This window comes from Gouania willdenowi, unplaced genomic scaffold (genome assembly GCF_900634775.1).
Source record: "Gouania willdenowi unplaced genomic scaffold, fGouWil2.1 scaffold_86_arrow_ctg1, whole genome shotgun sequence".
Lineage (NCBI taxonomy): Eukaryota > Metazoa > Chordata > Actinopteri > Blenniiformes > Gobiesocidae > Gouania > Gouania willdenowi.
Window position 1 is genome coordinate 71332 of NW_021145251.1, and position 21377 is coordinate 92708.

General features: G+C 42.3%; 2 protein-coding genes across 2 annotated transcripts; both read right to left on the bottom strand.

The window, feature by feature from the left end:
• Window positions 1-11740: 11740 nt before the first annotated feature.
• LOC114460980 (extensin-like) lies at window positions 11741-12619 on the bottom strand. Its single transcript, XM_028442890.1, has one exon. It carries the CDS (start codon window positions 12617-12619, stop codon window positions 11741-11743), a length of 879 nt encoding a protein of 292 aa, XP_028298691.1.
• LOC114460981 (cell surface glycoprotein 1-like) lies at window positions 12616-13930 on the bottom strand. The gene is made up of 2 exons (XM_028442891.1): window positions 13789-13930; window positions 12616-13707 (listed from the first exon to the last, which is right to left on the bottom strand). Exons 1-2 carry the CDS (start codon window positions 13861-13863, stop codon window positions 12616-12618), a joined length of 1167 nt encoding a protein of 388 aa, XP_028298692.1. The 5' UTR covers window positions 13864-13930.
• Between the last annotated feature and the right edge of the window lie 7447 nt (window positions 13931-21377).

Sequence of the window (21377 nt, forward strand, 5' to 3'; positions counted from 1 at the left end):
ATAAAATTATTCTCAATATGAATAACTATATAATTGAATCATCTAAACACTTAAATATATAATATAACATCAATATAAATATCAAAATAGCAGCTTGCGTTTAAAGTGCTATGTGCATTTGAACCATTAAGAACAATGTTTTGCTAAAACACACCACAACATAGCTTAATGATAACTCTGATCCACATTGAACATGATACTAATATCATTATTGATTAAATCCCATTGACAACATAATTGAAAGGAAAATGAGAACATTGGCATAAACAAGTGATAACTATGTAACCACTTGCTTATCTCACATCGTGATCATCCAAGATGGCTGCGCCCTGCGACGTGCTGCAGGCTTAAGCATCAAAAATACGTTTTTTTCTTGCTTAAAGTGTGAGAAAGAAACAAAAAGTAGCACAGGAAAAGTTTGCAATGGGCTTGAAGAAAGCAGCGGAGGCAAAGATGGAGAATGATATGGAGGAAATCCGGGAATCTCTAAACCGTATGTCTGGGGAGCTAATGAAAGTGACGCAAAAGCTAATTAAGCTGGCGGAACTTTTTGAAGAAGTGAAACAACTTAAAAATATCGTAAGAGAAAGAGACAAAACCATCGAGGAGCTTGAGAAAAGAATCGACAACCTCGAGCAGTACACCAGAATGGAAGATGTTATAATTACAGGTCTTACAATCAAGCCGCGCTCTTACGCCAGAGCAACTATGGATGGCAGAAATATAAGTGAGGATGCACATGCCGAGGATTTGCAAACGCTGGAAGAGCAAGTTGTGAACTTTCTGGCAGAGAAGGACATCTACCTGGATCCGACTGCCATCTCGGCATGCCACACTTTGCCGCGGAAGGACAAGGCTAATCCAGCTATTATTTTGCGTTTTGCAAATCGCAAACATAAAACGGAACTCATGCGTCAAAGAAAGAAGTTAAAAGGAACGTCTGTGTATCTGAATGATCATCTAACAAAGAAAGCGGCTGGAATTGCCAGAGAAGCGCGTATCCTGAAAAAAAATGGGAAGATCAAAGCGACATGGACGAGGAATTGTAAGATATTCATCCAGCTAAATGGGCACACTCCGGAACAAGCTAAAGTCATACTGGTAAGAGGAATGAAAGACCTTGACCAAATCAAATAATGTTGCAAATTCCACTGAGTATACCTACAACTCGTGAGAAGATAAGTCATAGTGTTTATGGGAAAGACAATTGTGCCCAGATGGGAGGACATGGATGCTCACAGGCCACATCTAGCCTTATTATTATTTTTAGTTACGCAGCGGATGTTTCCTGGAGGAATAATTTAACACGAAGTAGGCGATGGATTGATGGATATTTTTCTGTTAGACTGAGGATATACTGTAACTCTGCAAATGGACAGTGTGTGTTCGTCTTGCGTTGGATGGAAGGCTTGCGTTTTGGTACTTTTTTCTCAAAGGATATAATGACAGTGAGTTCTAATAATATTCAGTGGAGTCGACAAGTGGATATGAATATTTCGAACACTCGGACTTTGGAATTGGGAGTACTGGGAACTGCACGGGACATCTCCAAATAGACAGTAGTTTTCTGCGTTTGTCTGATTGCGTGCTGTTTGTGCGTGTGTGTGTGATTGTCAGCGCGTCGCTTGGGCATAAATGTGGATGTGTACGTTGTGTGTGTACATGTCCTGCATGCGTGTGCGTGAGTATGTGCTCCATGAGCGTGAGTGGTCCTGTGGTTGGGTGTGTCCAACGCTATGCGCTTTTGGGGGGAATGTGTGTGTATGATAAAACTAAAAACAAATGTATGACAGTGAGGATGAATTGAGCGAAGTGGATATTGATAACAATGATACAGAATATATAAATGGTAGTGAAGACATTATTTTGTACGATGATACAAATTATAGAGTAAATGAGTTTGGCTGTGACATAGATCCGGATAAGCATTTGTTTAATAATATAATTAATGATTGTGATTACTATACTGACGAGCAATTTAAACGCATTAATATGAATGGAGCCTTTAGCATTATACACTTTAATAGTAGGAGTTTGAACAAAAATTATAACGAAATTAAACAATATCTTAGTCAGTTTAATAAATTTAGTGTTATTGCTGTTTCTGAGACTTGGTTGAATGCAGATAGGTGCTGTGAAGTACAATTAGATGGATATGAATTGTTCACTACAAATCGGATAAATAAAAGAGGTGGGGGCGTTGCACTATACATAGATACAGATCTGAGGTTTAAAAAGATTGATAGCAAGTCAACCACCATCGATGATGTTTTGGAGTGTATAACGTGAAATTATTGTAGAAAAGTCTAAAAATATTGTTGTTAGTTGTGTGTACAGAACACCTGGATCATGTCTAGACATTTTCAATAAAAAAATGAACTGCCTTTTTAGTCATTTAAACAAGGTCCATATTGTGTGTGGTGACTTTAATATCAATCTACTGAAGTCTGCTAAGAACAACAGACTTCATTAATACTATGTATAGCAACTCTCTTTTTCCCCTTATTGTTAAGCCAACCAGAATTACCACGGACACATCAACGTTAATAGATAATATATTTACTAATCAATTAGCAAGTCAAATTACAGCTGGAGTACTTATCAATAATATCACTGACCATCTTCCTATTTTTAGTATTTTTAAACAATTGCAAAATATTACAACCAAAATAAATGATTTCAAATATGTAAGACATCGAACACCTGAAGCTATTGCTGCTCTCAAGGGGGACTTATGTGCCCAAACTTGGGAAGAAGTGTATGCAACTCCTGACCCTGATAAGGCATACAATGCCTTCCTATTTACCCTAATCCAATTGTATGACCAGCACTGTCCGTGTAATAAATACTATACTAAAAACAAAAACAGCCAGGATAAACCATGGCTAACCAAGGGCATAGCTAAGGCTTGTAAAAGAAAACAACAACTCTATAGAGTACATTTAAAGCAAAGGACTAAACAAACTGAAGAAAGATATAAAATGTATAAAAATAAGTTAACTCAAATAATAAGATTCAATAAAAAAGAATACTATCACAAATTGCTGGAGCAGAACAAGAGTGATATCCAGGGTACCTGGAAGGTATTGAATGGCATTATCAGGAATGGAAGAAAAAAGGAAGAATATCCAAATTACTTCACAATGAATAATTCAACCATCAGTGAAAAAAAGGAAATTGCTAATGCATTTAACAGTTTTTTTTTGTCAGTGTTGGGCCGAAGTTAGCCAATGAAATTGTGCTACCAAGCAATGCCAATGAATTTGAAGAAATGAATATTAAAAATAATCTATACTCACTTATCATTAAAAGTGTTAGTGAGAACGAAATCATTGAAATTGTACATTCCTTCAAAACTAAGAGATCAACAGATGGATCTGATATAGATATGGTCCTCGTGAAAGATATCATTGATCTTATTGTTACTCCTTTCATGTATATATGTAAACAGTCTTTCTCAATGGGTATCTTTCCGAGTAAAATGAAAACTGCCAAAGTAATACCTATTTTTAAAAGTGGAGAAAAGCAACAGTTTACCAATTACAGACCGATCTCAATACTCTCGCAGTTTTCAAAAATACTGGAAAAGCTATTTGTGAAACGACTTGATAGCTTTGTAGACAAGCATAACCTGTTAAGTGAACATCAGTATGGTTTTAGATCCAATAGGTCCACTTCAATGGCAGTTACGGAACTAGTAGAAAAGATATCAATATCTATTGAGATCAGTGAGTATGCTGTTGGAGTCTTTATTGACCTTAGCAAGGCCTTTGACACAATAGACCATTCATTGCTTTTAAATAAATTAGAAAGGTATGGTGTCAGGGGCTTAGCACATGATTGGGTAAAAAGTTATCTAAGTGACCGAAATCAGTATGTAAATATTGATATCAACTCAATGGAGGCAAAAATAACCCACGGAGTTCCTCAGGGCTCCGTTTTGGGACCTAAACTATTTATTATGTACATTAATGAAATCAGCGAAGTCCTCAACAAATTACAATGTATTCTATTTGCCGATGATACCAGTTTGTATTGTTCGGGAACAGATCTTGAGCTGCTTTTGAACACAGTAGGAACTGAACTTAAGATACTTAAAAAGTGGTTTGATGTAAATAAACTTTCCATAAATCTGCATAAAACTAAATATATTGTATTTGGAAACAAGGAAGTAAACAAACCATGTCGAATCAAAATTGGGGAGGTAGAAATTGAAAGGGTGTATGTTACAAAGTTTTTGGGAATCAATATTGATAATAAGTTAAATTGGAAAGCACACATAAATACACTAAAGACAAAAATTTCCAAACTTATTGCCATACTGTATAAAATAAAAACCTCTGTGAATCAAAATGCATTATATATACTGTACAATTCCCTCATCCTTCCATACCTTAGCTATTGTGTGGAAATATGGGGGAATACTTTGGATACCTTGCTCCAACAAATCCACTTTTTATTAGATTAAATATCTTAAAATCGCATGATCTTGTTGATGTCTACACAGCAGCTGTGATGTACAAGGCTCACAATCTCATGCTTCCTCACTGTTTACAAAAGATGTTTCAAACTAGAGAATCAAGATATAACCTCAGAGGAACTGATCTGCTACAAAAACCCATGGCGAAGAGTAATACTAAGAGGAGGTGTTTATCAGTCAAAGGAGTTGATCTATGGAACGGTCTACCTATACAACTTAAGGGCTCCAAAACTATTCATGCATTTAAGAAAATGTACAAGTTAAATATTATAGAGAAGTATAGAACACTTGAATGAAACATTAGAAAAGAAGTTGATCGTGGATGCTTAATATAATTTTGATTGTTGAAGTTCAAGTTTTGTGCTTACATGTTACCATCGTTGGTATGAGAGAAACTTTATAATTGTGTCATCTTTGGACATACAGTAGTGTTTCAGTTGTAAAAGGGGTTAGGCAAAATAAGTCTAGACTTCAGCTTAAACCCCTTTCGGTCAGGCATCATTTAGCGGTTGACATTCTTAATGTATACATATTTTTTTTTTTTTCCTGTCGTGTAATGTGTGGGATCTTTGAATGACCTTAGATCTGGATGTTCACAATGACCGAAGAAATAAACTAACTAACTAACTAACTTTGCTCCGTTTCACATATTGAGCGGCTTGATCGCAGTAGTCAGCGTTTGGCAGTCGGCTTCTGAGTTATCGCTTAATTAGATCACTTTCATGGTTTGTCACAACAGTTTTATCATGAACTAAGGTTTAGCTACCTGTAGCAACAACATCCAAAGTGTTTCTTGCGTCTGTCGGCCGCTTCCAGGTAGCGCAAGATAGACTTTCTAATTGGTCAAGCAGAGTCACGTGACTGTACACAACCCGCACGTAAAATACAACCAGCAGTGTTGCCAGATACACATTACGTCTTAAAATCTAAACACACACACAAACCCTCAAATTTCTTGGCAGAAAATAGCCCAATCTGGCAACAATGACTTGTTGACTTGTTTCTTCAGCCTGCCGATTCAAACAAATGCAGTGGTATTTGTTTCATTCTTTACCAGCCAAAATGGCTAGTAACGCTATAATGTTACCTGCCAAAGTTAGTGTTTCTCTGCATTTGGCGGGTGTTAATTTAAATCCCTTGTGTAGTGTAGAATACAGGTTTAAAATGCAGAAGTGTGAAAAAGGTCTATGCAGAAGAGCTGAAGGCCACCATCAGATCAACCTGGAATCTCATAACACCTGAGCAGTGCCACAGACTGATAGACTCCATTCCACGCCGCATTGCTGCAGTAATTCAGGCAGAAGGAGCTCCAACTAAGTATTGAGTGCTGTACATGATCATACTTTTCATCTTCATATTTTTCAGTTGGCCAACATTTCTAGAAATCTTTTTTTTTGTATTGGTCTTTAGTAATATTCTAATTTCTATGAGCATGAATCAGTTTTGCTGCAGACGTCTCGCAAAATGTGTTGCAAAACTCAAGCAGCTCAGATTCACACGAGAAAAGTAGTTTGTGTTTCTGTAGCGGTAGATATGAGAAGTTATACCTGGAGAGTTGTGGTTGTAAACGATCATTTACACAAGTAATTAAAAAACATGTGAATAAATGTTAGATTACAAGTTTGCAGCTGTAATTTTATGTGTAAATATCACTCTATACATTTTTTTTCATCATTTGTGACATTAAATTTATTTCACGTGTGGATTTTTTATCCACAAGCTCACACCACATTCTATAAACTCTCTGTTAGGAAGCAAAAGCTCCCTCACAACTAAAATGTGGAATATTTGTTAAATGTTGATTTCAAACATGTATTTAATTTGTTTTGCAAGTGAGAAATTGTGTTTTATATATTTTGTAAAATTCTTGTTTTATTACAATTATGAAGGGTTCAGTTTTTGTTAAAGAAATGAAAGGCATTGATTGAGGAGGCGGAGCCTGGGGCCTATAAAAGCAGGAAGTGAAGGTGAGGAGGGAGGACAAGTCAAGATGGCTCCTGCAGCACACATGGACAGGGAAGTGTCTGAGCAGGTCTGAATTGAACCCTTTGTTGGATTATTTGTTTTTGAAAGATTCTCTTCTTTTTCCTGTTGTTTAAAGAAGATATGCTGTCTGGACTGTCAGGAGAAAATAAATTGACTGATTTTTGGAACCTGATTTGCTCCCAGTGACTTTGTCCTAAGCTTGCCATGACACAACCGTTTGCCTTGTAACAAATGGTGTCAGAAGTGGGATCGTATGCCTTCGAGAAGCTGCTGGAGAACCTGAAGAAATGGCCAGCAGAGGACGGGGGAGACCACGAGTGACAAGGAGAGGTCCACTGGCAGACATGGAGGAAGACCATGTGGAGGGAGTAGAGGAGCATGGGCCACCACCTGAAGGAGCCATGGCTGTAGAGGAAAATCTACATTCGGTAGTGAGGCCGAAAGTGACTTCAGATGCAACAGTGAGTCAAGAATCTTGTGATCTGCAGTCTAACATTTTAGATGAAATGATAGAGTTTATGCGAAACTCTAAAAAGACTGAGGCAATACTTTTTGAACAACTTAAGCAGCTGAGAAGTGAGAGGATGCCGAAGTATTTGCCTGAGACATATGATGAACATTATGAACAGGCTGTTCAGAAAGACAATCCTATGTTTTTTCATCTTCCAAGAAATAAAACTGTACAGCCATCAACTTGGCAGCAATCCCCTCCTGAAGGCTCAAACAGGGGTGGAGTACTTCATGTGACAGAGCCCAGAATGCCTGATTTCAAGGAAAGTGAAGATCCTGAGAGTTTTTTTGTGAGGTTTGAGCGTATAGCCAGAACATGGGGTTGGAGACACACTGAGTGGGCAGCTAGAGTGGTCACCCTGTTAACTGGAAAAGCTCTAGAGGCTTATGCTGCAATGGATGAAGATAAATCAAATTCTTATGAAGAAATTAAAACTGCTGTGCTAATGAAATTTAATGTTACAGAAGAAACATATAGACAGCGTTTTAGGAACATCAACGTGCCAGATGGAGAGACTGTTCGAGAAACCTACAGCCGACTTAAAGGACTATATAGAAGATGGTTACGGCCGGATATTCGCAACAAGGAGGAAATTGGGGACGCCATCATCCTGGAGCAGTATCTTCGGGTACTCCCTCCTGACATCCGCACTTGGGTGAAGGAGAACAATCCACAGACTGGGGAGGACGCTGCAGCGCTGGCAGAGCATTACAGTGCAGTACACAGGGCTCCTGTGAGGCCGAGAGGAACTATGGTGAGGACAAGATTTGCTGAAGGCAAAACTCACAGACCGCCTCGGATGGACAATGTGGACACTGCGGGTGGTGAGAAACCAGCTCATTCAAATGTGAAGTTTAATTTTGTGTGTTATTACTGTCAGCAGCCAGGACATAAAGCTTCTGTGTGCCCTCTAAGGAAGTCAAAGGTTGTTGAAATGTGCAGCATACCTCGATGTGATAACAAGAATGATGATTGTATGCCTCATAAACATGTAGTGGAAGTCACCATTAATGGGAATTGGGTAGAAGCCTTGGTAGATACAGGAAGTTCGCAAACCCTAGTCAAGTCGTCAGTGCTTAAGAACATCCTACCTGACTATGACCGAAATGTAAACATAACCTGTGTTCATGGATGTAGAAAAGATTATCCAACTGCAGATGTAACAATTGCAGTGGAAGGCCAAGCCTTTATGTTAACTGTTAGAGCCATTACCTGAGGCAGATGTTAGTTTGTATGAAGGTGGACAGAAAGAAAAAAAATCCAAGCGTCAACGCCGTCAGGAGAAAAATAAATGTGTTGAAAAGGTGAAAAGTAATGATTTGGCTCTCCCTAAAACCCCACCCATTGATTCAGAGTGGCAAATTCCTGTGAATTTCAGGGAAAGTCAAGAAACTGACTCTTCTTTAAAGCCACTCTTTGCCAAAGCTTATGTGGTTGAAGGGGATCAGAAAATAAATGTAGCTCAGAGGCAAAATGTTGTTGATGATCCATTCATAATAAAAAACAACCTCTTATATCTTGCCGATATTGAGAAGCCTAGGTTAGTTGTGCCAAAAGAGTTCCGCCAAGTAATCCTTAATTTAGGTCATACAGTACCATGGGCTGGACACTTGGGACAGGCAAAAACCTATGATCGCATTGCTCGCCGATTTTTCTGGCCAGGTTTATACACAGATGTACTAAACTACTGTAAAACATGTCATGATTGTCAGCTAGTAGCTCCCACTAAAATCTCTGATCGTGGCCTTTTACAGCCCTTGCCGATTATGGACGTGCCTTATGAGAGGATTGCCATGGATGTAATTGGTCCCCTCCCAAAAAGTAGTCGCGGGTATAAATTTGCACTGGTAATTTGTGATTACGCCACACGATATCCAGATGTCTATCCATTACGCTCTCTTCAGGTTAAACACATAATCCGGTGTTTAATAGAACTGTTTTCGAGAGTTGGACTTCCAAAAGAAATATTGACTGACCAAGGTACAAATTTCATGTCTCAGTTAATGAAATCACTGTATTCCCAACTTGGAGTAAAAGGCATAAGAACTACACCATATCATCCAGAAACTGATGGTCTTGTTGAAAGGTTTAATGGCACCCTTAAACAAATGTTGAGGAAATTTGTGGATGAAACTGGCAAAGACTGGGATAAATGGGTACCTTTTCTTTTGTTTGCATATAGAGAGGTGCCACAGGCATCAACTGGTTTTTCACCTTTTGAGTTGTTGTATGGAAGACAGGTCAGAGGTCCCTTGGATGTGTTGAAGGAGAACTGGATGGCTGAGGAGGCAACTTCTACTACCACCAACATCCTATCCTACATCCTCCAAATGAGAGATAAGCTAAACACCTTCAGAGAAATGGCTAAGGAGAACATGCAACAGGCACAACAGAAGCAAAAGGTATGGTACGACAAACGTGCCCGTGAGCGAGAATTAAGAGCGGGTCAACAAGTACTTGTATTGCTACCAACTGGACCAAGCAAGCTACTGGCAAAGTGGCAAGGCCCATATGCTGTCACGAGAAGGGTAGGTCCTGTGACTTATGAAATTGAATGTCCTGATAAAAGGAAAGATAAACAATTGCTGCACGTTAACCTGTTGAAAGAATTTCATCAAAGAAACCCTACAGAGAAGAGGGAGGAACATATTCTGATGATCCAGGACATACAACTGGAAGAAAAGGCTACCCGGGAAGCTGAAGCTGACATGAGGCCCTGCAGAGAGAGATGCATGCCTGAAGCCCGTCCGGAGCACTTGACACAAAAGCAATGGCGTCAGTTGGGTGAGCTCAAAGAATCTTTTCCTCCATTGTTTTCTGCAAAACCTGGAAGAACGGATATTATATCCCATAAAATAGTTTTAAAGGACTCTAAACCTGTACGTTTGAAGCCATACAGGATTGCAGAGCGGATGATGGAGCCACTGAAGAAGGAGGTCCAGATGATGTTGGACATGGGAGTGATTGAACCTTCCAGAAGTGAGTGGTCAAACCCCATAGTGTTGGTTCCTAAAAAAGACTCTGCTCAACCACGTTTCTGTTCCGATATGAGGAAATTGAACAGTATTTCATGTTTTGATTCATACCCAATGCCACGCATTGATGAACTGCTTGAAAGACTGGGAAAAGCCTGTTATATCACAACCTTGGATCTTTGTAAAGGTTACTGGCAAGTGCCTCTTGACCCAAGTTGCAAAGAATACACAGCATTTCAGATCCCAGGGATGGGTCTGTTCCATTACACTGTGTTGCCTTTTGGTCTCCATGGAGCCCCTGCAACTTTTCAGAGACTGATGGACATTTGGCTTAATGACTGTTCTAAGTTTGCAGCTGCTTACCTTGATGATATAGTCATCTACAGTGAGTCCTGGGAGGAACACCTGGAGCACATGAAAGTTGTCCTGACAAGGATACAGGAAGCCGGCTTAACCCTCAATGCAATTAAGTGTTCATGGGCTCAAGAAGAGGTGAGATACCTTGGGTACATTGTGGGCCGTGGACAGATCAAACCCCAGGTTGAGAAAATCACAGCTATACAAATGATTCCCAGGCCCAAGACAAGGAAGCAAGTGCGATCGTTTTTAGGAATGGTGGGATGGTACAGAAGATTCATCCCTCACTTTTCAACGTTGGCATCGCCTCTAACTGATTTACCAAAAAAATCTGCCTCCAAAATGATTTGGACTGATGAATGTGAGAAAGCCTTCTGTTTGTTAAAGATGCAAATCTGTGAAGCGCCTGTGTTGCAGAGTCCTGACTTCTCGAAACAGTTCCTGGTACAGGTGGATGCCTCTGGTGTTGGCTTAGGAGCAGTGCTAGCCCAAGGAGATCCTGGTGAAGAAAAACCCATCCTCTTCATTTTGCAACATATCTACCATCATACTTTTCACCATATTTCATGATTAATTGGACCAGTTTAACTACTATCACAAATTATCATGTTTATTACAGTATTTGCCAGTTTAAACTAATTGTTCCTACTTTTTAAATGACCTTTTGACTATGTATGCTTTGGTTGTTGTTTTATTTTGGTTATATATTTTTTTCTGCGTAAATGTTGTTTGTACATCGCATCTAATCTGTTTGTTGTATTCAGGAACTATTATGTACATATTTACAGTAGTCTGTGATGTAGAACACAGGAAGAATAGCTCCTGTTTTTTGCAGTATAGCTAAATAAAAACAAACAAAACAGAGAAAATGCGATTAAAAATGCTGTACGCTGGATAGTTTGCACAAAGGACCCATATCTTTTATTATCCAGAATCATTTTTATTGCCAAGTGCAGTTTTTAGACAATACAAGAAATTTTACTTGGGGGATGGTACGTAAAAACATTGGGTGACCAGGGCTGTGTTCAGGAAGCTGGTGGCATACTCCGCTTTGTCCTATTTCAGGGTCGCGGGGGTCTGCCGGTGCCTATCTTCAGCTCACACTAGGCGCTAGGCGAGGGAACACCCTGGACAGGGCGCCAGTCCATCGCAGGGCAACACAGACAACCACTCACATGGGGAGTTTATGCAAACTCCACACAGGAAGGACCCAAGTGTCAATAAAAAATGTTATTTGGACATGTCACTTGATCTATTTAAATACCCTACTGGAATTTTCTGCAACATTTTTTTTTTTCTTTTTCATCATTCTAAACCTGATGAACATAAATCTGCATCCATACCCAACTTTGGCAATCAAGGCTTAGTGCTTTCTGGGTTGATTGGCCGGGGTTTTTGGGTGACGGTGGGGGGGCTTGCCACCGGTGCTGCCTAAGGATCAGTTGATTCTGGGCTGATTGGCCTGGGTTCTTGGGTGACGGTGGGGGGGCTTGCCACCGGTGCTGCCTCAGGATCAGTTGCTTCTGGGTTGATTGGCCAGGGTTCTTGGGTGACGGTGGGGGGGCTCCGCACCAATGCTGCCTCGGGATCAGATGCTTCTCGGTTGAATGGCCAGGGTTCTTGGGTGACGGTGGGGGGGCTCGCCACCAATTCTGCTTCGGGATCAGTTGCTTCTGGGTTGATTGGCCAGGGTTCTTGGGTGACGGTGGGGGGGCTCACCACCAATGCTGCCACGGGATCAGTTGCTTCTGGGGTGATTGGCTGGGGTTCTTTGGTGACGGTGGGGGGGTTTGCCACAGGTGCTATCTCAGGATCAATTGCTTCTGGGGTGATTGGCCGGGGTTCGTGGATGATGTTGGGGGTGCTTGCCACCGGTGCTGCCTCAGGATCAGTTGTTTCTGGGGCGATTGGCCGAGGTTCTTGGATTATGTTGTGGGGGCTTGCCACCGGTGCTGCCTCAGGATCAGTTACCTCTTGGCCTGGAGTCTTGCCTCTATTGGCTCTGAACCTGGCCACTGGCGGGCACCCTGTGATTTTTCTCTGGGTGTGGGTCATGACTTTTTTGCTTGGGTCTCGGATGGGGTGCTCCTTGGGCCCTCCCCGGAGGTTGGGCGTTGGGGCATTAATGGGTTTGGCGATGTGGGTTCTAGCAGGGGTCCTTGTAGCAGGTGTTCGGGGCGGCAGCGTGGTGTGTTCGATCCTGGCCGCTCTGCTGGGGTCTTGGATGGGGAGCTCCTTGGGCCCTCCTCGGGGTTTGCATGTTGGGACATGGAGGGGTTTGGAGATGTGGGTTCTCGCGGGGGTTCTCATAGCATATGTTTGGGGCAGCAGCGTAGTGCGTTCAATTTTTGCTGCTCTGCTGAAGTCTCGGATGGGGGGCTCCCTGGGCCCTCCCCGGGGGTTGGGTGTTGGGGCATGGATGGGTTTGGGTATGTGGTTTCTTGCTGGGGTCCTCGTAGCAGGTGTTGGGTGCAGCAGCATTGTGTGAATGTTTTTTGCTGCTCTGCTGATGGTTCGGATGGGGGGCTCCTTGGGCTCTCCCCGGGGGTTGGGTGTTGGGGCATGGATGAGTTTGGGTATGTGGTTTCTTGCTGGGGTCCTCGTAGCAGGTGTTGGGTGCGGCAGCGTTGTGTGTTTGTTTTTTGCTGCTCTGCTGATGGTTCGGATGGGGGCTCTTTGGGCCGTCCCTCAGGGTTGGGTGTTGGGGCATTAATGGGTTTGGGGATGTGGGTTCTAGCAGGGCTCCTCGTAGCAGGTGTTTGGTGCGTCAGCGTGGTGTGTTTGGTTTTTGCTGCTCTACTGAGGTCTCGGATGGGGGGCTCCCTTGGCCCTCTTCGGGGGTTGGGTGTTGGGGCATGGATGGGTTTGGGGATGAGGGTTCTAGGTGGGGTCCTCGTAGCAGGTGTTTGGGCCGGCAGCGTGGTGTGTTCGGTCTGGGCCGCTCTGCTGGGGTCTCGGATGGGGAGCTCCCTGGGCCCTCCCCGGGGTTTGCATGTTGGGGCATGGATGGGTTTGGGGATGAGGGTTCTAGGTGAGGTCCTCGTAGCAGGTGTTTGGGGCGGCAGCGTGGTGTGTTCGGTCTGGGCCGCTCTGCTCGGGTCTTGGATGGGGAGCTCCCTGGGCCCTCCCCGGGGTTTGCATGTTGGGGCATTGATGGGTTTGGGGATGCGGGTTCTAGGTGGGGTCCTCGTAGCAGGTGTTTGATACTGCAGCATGGTGTGTTTGGTTTTTGCCGCTCTGCTGTGGTCTCGGATGTCTTTCTTCACTGCAGTCGTAGCCAGCTCTTCACTGTGTACCAGGCTGCCCTGAGCCAAAACTGCATTGTACTGGATGCTGGGATCTTTATCCAATGTGAGGAATCGGGAAGCAATTTCTTCCTTTTGGGAGATGTTCATGTTCTGAGGGTTGTTTGACAAATTAGCATCTGTCTGCCTAAATTCCATCCCTAATGTCTGGAACTGTTCATAGGCTTCAATCACCTGTTGTTGAATCATGGTGGGTCTGTCAGAAGATGTCTCCATATCAGGTTTTTGGTTTAAGAGAGTACTCTCCATTTTTTCGTTTCTATAATTCCTTGTTGATGTAATGGACTTGTACTTCTTTCTCGGTTGTTGGCGTGAAGATGAGTGTCTGCTTTAAAGGACTACTTTTGTATCAACGGAACCTGTGACATCAAAGGAACATGCTTTGATCTTGAGAACCTGTTACATCAAAGCAAAGGAATGGGCTGACTTCTAATTGGCTGCTGAAGAGAACCTGTGACATCATCAACAGCAAAGGAAAATTCTGACTCCTGATTGGCTGCTCAATAAGAAACGTTAGTTTGCACATGGACGATGCTGGTTGCCCTTTGATCTCTGTCCATCTGATGGGGTCTCTGGTGGGGGGCTCCCTGGACCCCACCTTGGGGGGTTGGGTGTTGGCCATCGGTGTGTGTGCGTCCACGGGGGCCCTCAGGATGGGGTGCCGGCCGTGTGCGTTTTTGTCCTTGGCTTTTGGCCTGGCATCTCTGGGGTATGGGGTTCCATCACTTTATGCAAGTGACACTACCCTCAGTTAAGGTATCAAAACGAGAAGAAAAAAATTAAAAAAGTATTTTTAATGTGACTCTGACATCATCTAAGGTTAAAACTCACAATTCACTAAACACTATTTATCACTGACTTCTTTAGTTAATTAGAAAGAGACAACTGCAATGATAGGTCCATAAGTCAACATGTCAAACATCATTAATCCACAACTATTTCATGATAAACATCTTCTATATCAGGGATTCTTAATCTTGGGGTCAGGATTATGCTACGTTCACACCAAACGCGGTTTCTGCGGCACAAGCGAACAGATTACATGCAAAGTCAATGGTTTAGACGCGCTGGGAGGCGAATTATTCGCCGGTGGGGCGGCGCGGACTGTTTCGCGCGTTGAACGCGAAGGCTGCGGCAAGCGCGCTCCCGATTCTCGCGTTATTCGCCGTTCGCTTGAGTTGAAAATATTGAACTGGGACGCGAGAGAGGTGAGAGACGCGAGATGTTCTGAGAGTCACGTGACAGTCTGTGAAAATTCAACATGGCGGCTCGCTGCCTTGACTAGCATACCAACTTTTTTTATTTGTAAATATTAACACTTCTTACCGTTAAATCCACGCCACAAACGAGAGCCGACCACGCGCCCTCTCACCAGCCAGAGTGGAGGACCTCGAAGACTTCATCGACCGATATTACGCCGAGTACGTAATGGAATCCGGACCGAAAGCCGCGAGCACATCAGGTAAGTCCGCTAAACGCCGAAAAAATGAATCGACATCAACAGACACGTCAGATCTGGAGGCAGAATCCCACACCGAGGTCCTAAAATCCATCAATAAGAGGCTGGGTGTGGTCGACTTGCTGCACCAAGATTTTCAGGAAATGAAAACCAGCCTGGAATTTGCATACCAACAAATTCAGGACTTACAGAAAGTCAACCAAGATATCCATTTGGCTTTATCTGCGGTGACCACGGAGGTAAAAGAGCTGAAAAATGAAAACAGGCTTCTTAAAGAGACAGTCCTGGATATCCAATCTCGCAGTATGCGACACAACGTAATATTCTCAGGCATTCCAGAAACCCCCAACGACGACCCAGAGGCTCTGCTGAAAAACTTCATGTCGTCTGCGCTTAAAATCCCAGCAGAAACCGTGAAAAACATCACCTTTCACCGTGTCCATCGTCTCGGTCCACGCAGAGGTAACCACCCACGCCCTATCATTGCCAAATTTGAACACTTTCAACAAAAAATCCAGGTTAAAAGTAAAGGTAGGGAACTTAAAGGTACGCAATTCGGCATGAATGATCAATTCCCTCGAGAAATAAATGAACGCCGAAAAACCTTATATCCTATCTTCAAAGAAAACCGACAGAGAGGCCGTAATTCCAAACTGGTCGTAGACAAGCTTTACATAGATGGCCAACTATTTAGGGATTCTAACATCACCCCCTGGCTCTACTAAGAAAAATAAAATAAAACATGTAAATAAAAAAAAAAGAAAAAACACAGGTGATTTATGAGTTAATATTGAAAGGATAATTCTCCACTCATGGTGTAGTTCAGGTAGCACTATTTAAAAGGTAAAAGGTAGTATGTGTGTGTGTGTGTATATATATGTACTCTATGTGTATGTATATCTATATATATGTATGTTAACAAAACTTTAAAAAAAAAAAAAAGAAAAAAAAAGAAATATAAACAATAATAATTAAATGTGTATGTATGTGTGTGTGTATGTATGTATGTGTATATATATATATATATGTGTGTATGTATGTATGTGTATGTATATGTATATATATATGTATATATATGTATATATATATATGTATATATATGTATATATATATATATATATATATATATATAATAATTGAAATAATTCAAAAGATAAATAAAATAAAATAAAATAAGGGATATGTGTATATATACTAAATGTGTGTGTATGTATGTGTGTGTATGCTTGCTCAGATGTTGGTAAACACGTATAGGCTCGTACAGTTTCACATGACACTCTCTACCCCCATGTCACCTCTTTCTTCTCCAACCCCTAACCTTTTTTTTTTCTTTCACATCCACTCAATACCCCCCCTTCCTACACTTTATATAATTACCCTTTGCGTGTTTTATTCTTTTGGTACTGGTTGTTGTTGTTGTATGTTTGTGCTTCTCACTAACCTTCTCAACCCAGCCCCTTACCTTGTGGTGGTATCGCATGATAAGCATTTCTTCTCCTTCTTTCTTGCATTGAAGTCTATCACGACACAGCTGTGCACAAATGCTCTCAGACTCTTGGTTATGCTCACATTCGTAAGGACTAAACCGCACTCCTTTCCATGTCTCAGTTTACAGTAACATCTTGGAATGTGCGTGGCATTCGCTCGCAGGCTAAAAAGATCAAGATATTTGATTATGTATCAAGATTAAATGCAGACATTGTTTTCTTTCAAGAAACTCACTTACTTCAATCAGAAGAAAAATCTCTGACAGACTTAAATTTTAACAAAATATATAACTCGTGTTTCAATTCCAGGCAAAGAGGAGTCTCGGTTCTTTTCAACAAAAGGTTGCTCTTTAACATAATCAACTCCACCATAGACCCAGAGGGTAGATATATTATTATCAAAGTGGTAATCTATAATAAATGTTTCACAATTCTAAACCTCTACGCCCCCAATAACGACGACCCTGAATTCTTCCACAGAGTTTTTTTCGGAGCTATCGGACCTATCTGCAGATTCATCTGTAATCATCGGAGGTGACTTCAATCTGACACTCAACACATCATTAGACAGATCCAGTAAGTGCCCAAATACAAAACCGTCTCGATCTGCTAAAGTATTAATGAATTACATGGATGATCTTGGAATAGGTGACGTATGGAGACTGAACAATCCAACTAAAAAAGAATACACCTTCTTCTCCCCTGTGCATAAATCCTTCTCCCGAATCGACTTCTTTCTCTCAAATAAATCCATTGCACATAAGATTTCCTCTAAAATACATCCTATAATCATTAGCGATCATGCCCCGATATCCCTCACCCTGAAGTGTGACCCTAATCAGAAATTATCCTCTCTGTGGCGCTTTAATACTTCCTTACTTAATGACAGTGAATTTGGTAAAATGATAAGAAAAGAATGGGAGGACTTTCTATTAACAAACGATTCTCTGGAAGTGTCACCGTCCTTACTCTGGGAAACCGGCAAGGCTGTCATCAGAGGGAAGATTATATCATACTCTTCTTATAAGAAAAAACAGGAGCAGATAGCAGAAAAAACGATTGAAGAAAAAATTAAGAAACTTACGGAAGAATACGCAGCTAACCCGTCTGAACTTTTATGGAAAAAAACTCCAAAATACAAAACTTCATCTGGACATAATTTTATCTAAGAAAACGGATTTTATTTTACAGCAACTACGGTACAAAAACTTTGACTACAATAATAAATCAGGCAAATATTTAGCAAATCAGCTTAAACACAACAAAGAAAACTATTTCATAGCGGCAATTTCTGATAATTCAGGTCAAACTTTAAACTTACCTCAGGACATTAATAAGGTTTTTCATGATTACTATCAAAACCTATACTCATCAAACTTAAACCCTGACCCTGATGATATGAAAACCTTCCTCAATAACTTAAACCTACCACAGCTCACCATAGAGCAGAAAACCACCTTAGAATCACCATTAACCTTACAAGAACTACAAAATGCTTTGTATAGCATGTCAACAGGCAAAGCACCAGGTCCAGATGGGTTCCCTGCTGAATTCCTAAAACACTTTTGGTCAATACTGGCTCCGCTCTTTTTCAGAGTAGTAACAGAGATTAAAAATAAAGGTTATGTAGGAGGTCACATGAATACAGCAAACATTAAATTATTACTTAAACCAGACAAAAACCCCATGTTACCCTCAAGTTACCGTCCCATCTCACTTATTAACACAGACATAAAAATTATTTCCAAAGCACTCACTTCCAGGTTAGAGAAAGTCGTACAGTCAATTATATACCAAGACCAGACAGGATTTATTAAAAATAGACACTCCACAGACAATGTTTGAAGGCTGTTTAATTTGATCAACATGGCACAGAACTCTAAAAAGAAAACAATAATCTTGTCACTAGACGCAGAAAAAGCATTCGATAGAGTCAACTGGTCATTCCTCCTTGCTGTCCTTGACAGATTTGGCTTTGGAGATTCATTCATACAATGGATCTCCACCCTATACTCTAAACCTAAGGCCTCAGTAACCACAAACAAAATAACATCCCAAAGCTTCACACTGCAGAGGGGAACGAGACAAGGTTGCCCACTCTCACCTTTGCTTTTTGCAATATTTGTTGAACCTCTCGCATCAGCTGTTCGTCAGAACTCTGTTATTAGAGGAATCCACTCATCCATCTCAGAACACAAAATTAATCTTTACGCGGATGACATCTTACTCTATTTAGAAGAACCCCAATCTTCATTAGAAGAATTATTTAAACTAATAAACAGCTTCTCTAAACTATCAGACTATTCCATTAACTGGTCAAAATCATCAATCCTTCCTTTAACGAAAAATTCATGGAACCCAGCAACCCAAAACCCACAATACCCCTCCCCCACAAATATAATTAAATATCTAGGCTTAAATATATCACCAAACCTAAATGAATTAATTAAACTGAATCTAGACCCTCTGTTGGATAAAGTCACAGAAGACCTGCGGAGATGGAACAATCTCCCCATCTCACTCCTTGGCAGAATAGCCTCAGTTAAAATGAAAATCTTACCTAAAATAAACTATCTGTTCTCTATGATCCCACTGAAACCACCAACGCAGTGGTTCAAAAGATTAGATTCTGCAATTACAAAATTCTATGCTAAGAATAAAAAACCCAAAATAAGCCTTTCAACTCTTCAAAAAAATAAAAGCGAGGGAGGGTTGGAAGCCCCTAATTTCACGCATTATTACCTAGCAAACCAAATTCTATATATAACAGAATGGTTAAAACCAAAAGAATACCACAACACCTGGCTAGAAATAGAACAGCTAGACTGCAAACATATTAAACTCTCTGATCTCCCTTTTATCACTGTGACCCTGAAACGTCATAACTGCTTTAAAAACCCACTGATTGCCTCCACCCTGACTGCGTGGTGGAAAGCCCTGGACATAACAAATGTTCAATTAAAAACTAACATGCTGTCTCCAATCTGGCACAACCCTGACTTTAGAAACAGAAAAACACCACTCTATCTAAAAACATGGGAAGATAGCGGAATTATTCATCTCCAAGACCTCTTCGAAAATGATAAGCTCAGGACATATAACAATCTAACCCAAGCATTCAATATAAATAAAAGTAACTTTCTACAGTACTTACAAGTAACAGAGACAATAAAGAAAACTACTCCACTAGACTTAACTACTTTACAACCTCCAGAACTGGCTATATATATGAAAAAAATCTCAACAAAATCAAAAAAACTCTCAAAAATATACAGAGCGCTTTCGAACACTAACTGTAATTACTTACCAATCGCGAAGTGGGAGGCTGAACTCTCAATCACCCCGAGCACTGATTTCTGGACAGAAATTTGTTGTAATACTTTTAAGATGACAAAAAACACAAACCTTCAGCTAATTCAATACAAGGTCCTCCACAGATCCCACATTACCCAACAGAAAATGCATAAAATGGGCTTCTCAGCAACAGACATCTGCTCTCAGTGCACCCAGAATACAGCGGATTCCTATCTACATGCCTTATGGCTTTGCTCCCCAGTTCAACACTTTTGGATTCTAATCACTGAAAAACTGTCCTCCATTTTGGACTGCAGGATTCCTTTATCTCCAAATTTTTGTTTGATTGGAGACCTGACAATGCTTCAACCTCCAGCAAACCAATCACAATCAATCCTTGCGGCACTAGCCATAGCAAAAAAAACAATATTACTAAATTGGAAAGACAAAAAATCCTTAAACATAAACCAATGGCAAAATCTCCTCACAGAATTTATTTCCATGGAAAAGATGTCTGCTCTCAGAAAACAAAAAAAAATAATGTGCTTTGAGGAGCGTTGGACTCCTTTTTTAATTGCATTAAATCTAAATTTTTAAAAGCCTGATGATCTAGCCTGCAAGCGACTGCCAGCACCACTCTTTACTAACGCACTAGCCCAACTGTAGGCCTGGGCCGCCTTGGGCCTCTGGGGTGGTCTTGGCCGGGATGGCTGGGGTGGGTTGCCGGGGTGTCTTGTTGCCTCGGCACGGGTGTGCATTCCTTCTGGGTGTTCACGAGGTCCCGGGGCTGTTTGATTTGGCGCTGTTGCCCCTTGCATGCGCATCTGGTTGGTCCCTGGGGCTGGGGCCCTGCGTGCTCCCCTGCCGCTCCTTCCTCCTGCTCCCTGTCCCCCTGTCTCGTCCTCCCCCCCCTCCTCCTCCTCCTTTGCTCTTGCGCCCGCCATCCTGTTGGGTTGGGTTTGGGGGGCTCCCGTTGGTCTGGGGCACTGGTGGGGGGGCTGTGGCTCCCGCCTGGGGGGCGGGCGGTGCCGTGCCGGGTGGGTTGGCTGGGGGGTGTTCTCGTTGGGGGGCCTGGGGTGGTGGGGTCCTTGGCTCCGGTCCGGGGGGATCCGGGGTGGGGGTGGCTTTGGGGGTGGCTGCTGCCCGGGGTCGGCGATTGCCTCCTGGGTCGCTGGGTGGCGGGGTGTGGCTGTGGGTTGCTCCGTCGGCCCTTGCAGGTCCTCGGCTTGGCTCCCTAGGGCGCGCCCTCGCCAGGGATGTCGCTTGCGCGACGAGCCAGGCGGGGCCCCCTCTGGGGCTTTTGTTTGACCGCAATGGCCGGGGTGTGGCCGTTACGGCTAGGGGTGGGGGATGCTATGGGGCCTCCCCGGGTTCGTGTTGGGTGGGTGTGCGGGGGCGCGGCGCGTGGCTCTTGGCCTGGTGGATCCGCGTCGGGATTGGCTGGTCTGCTGGCTGGGTGCACCGGGCGCCGTGGGCGCCATTCCGGGGCGGGGGCGTCACGGGGGTGGATCCGTGGTCTGGGT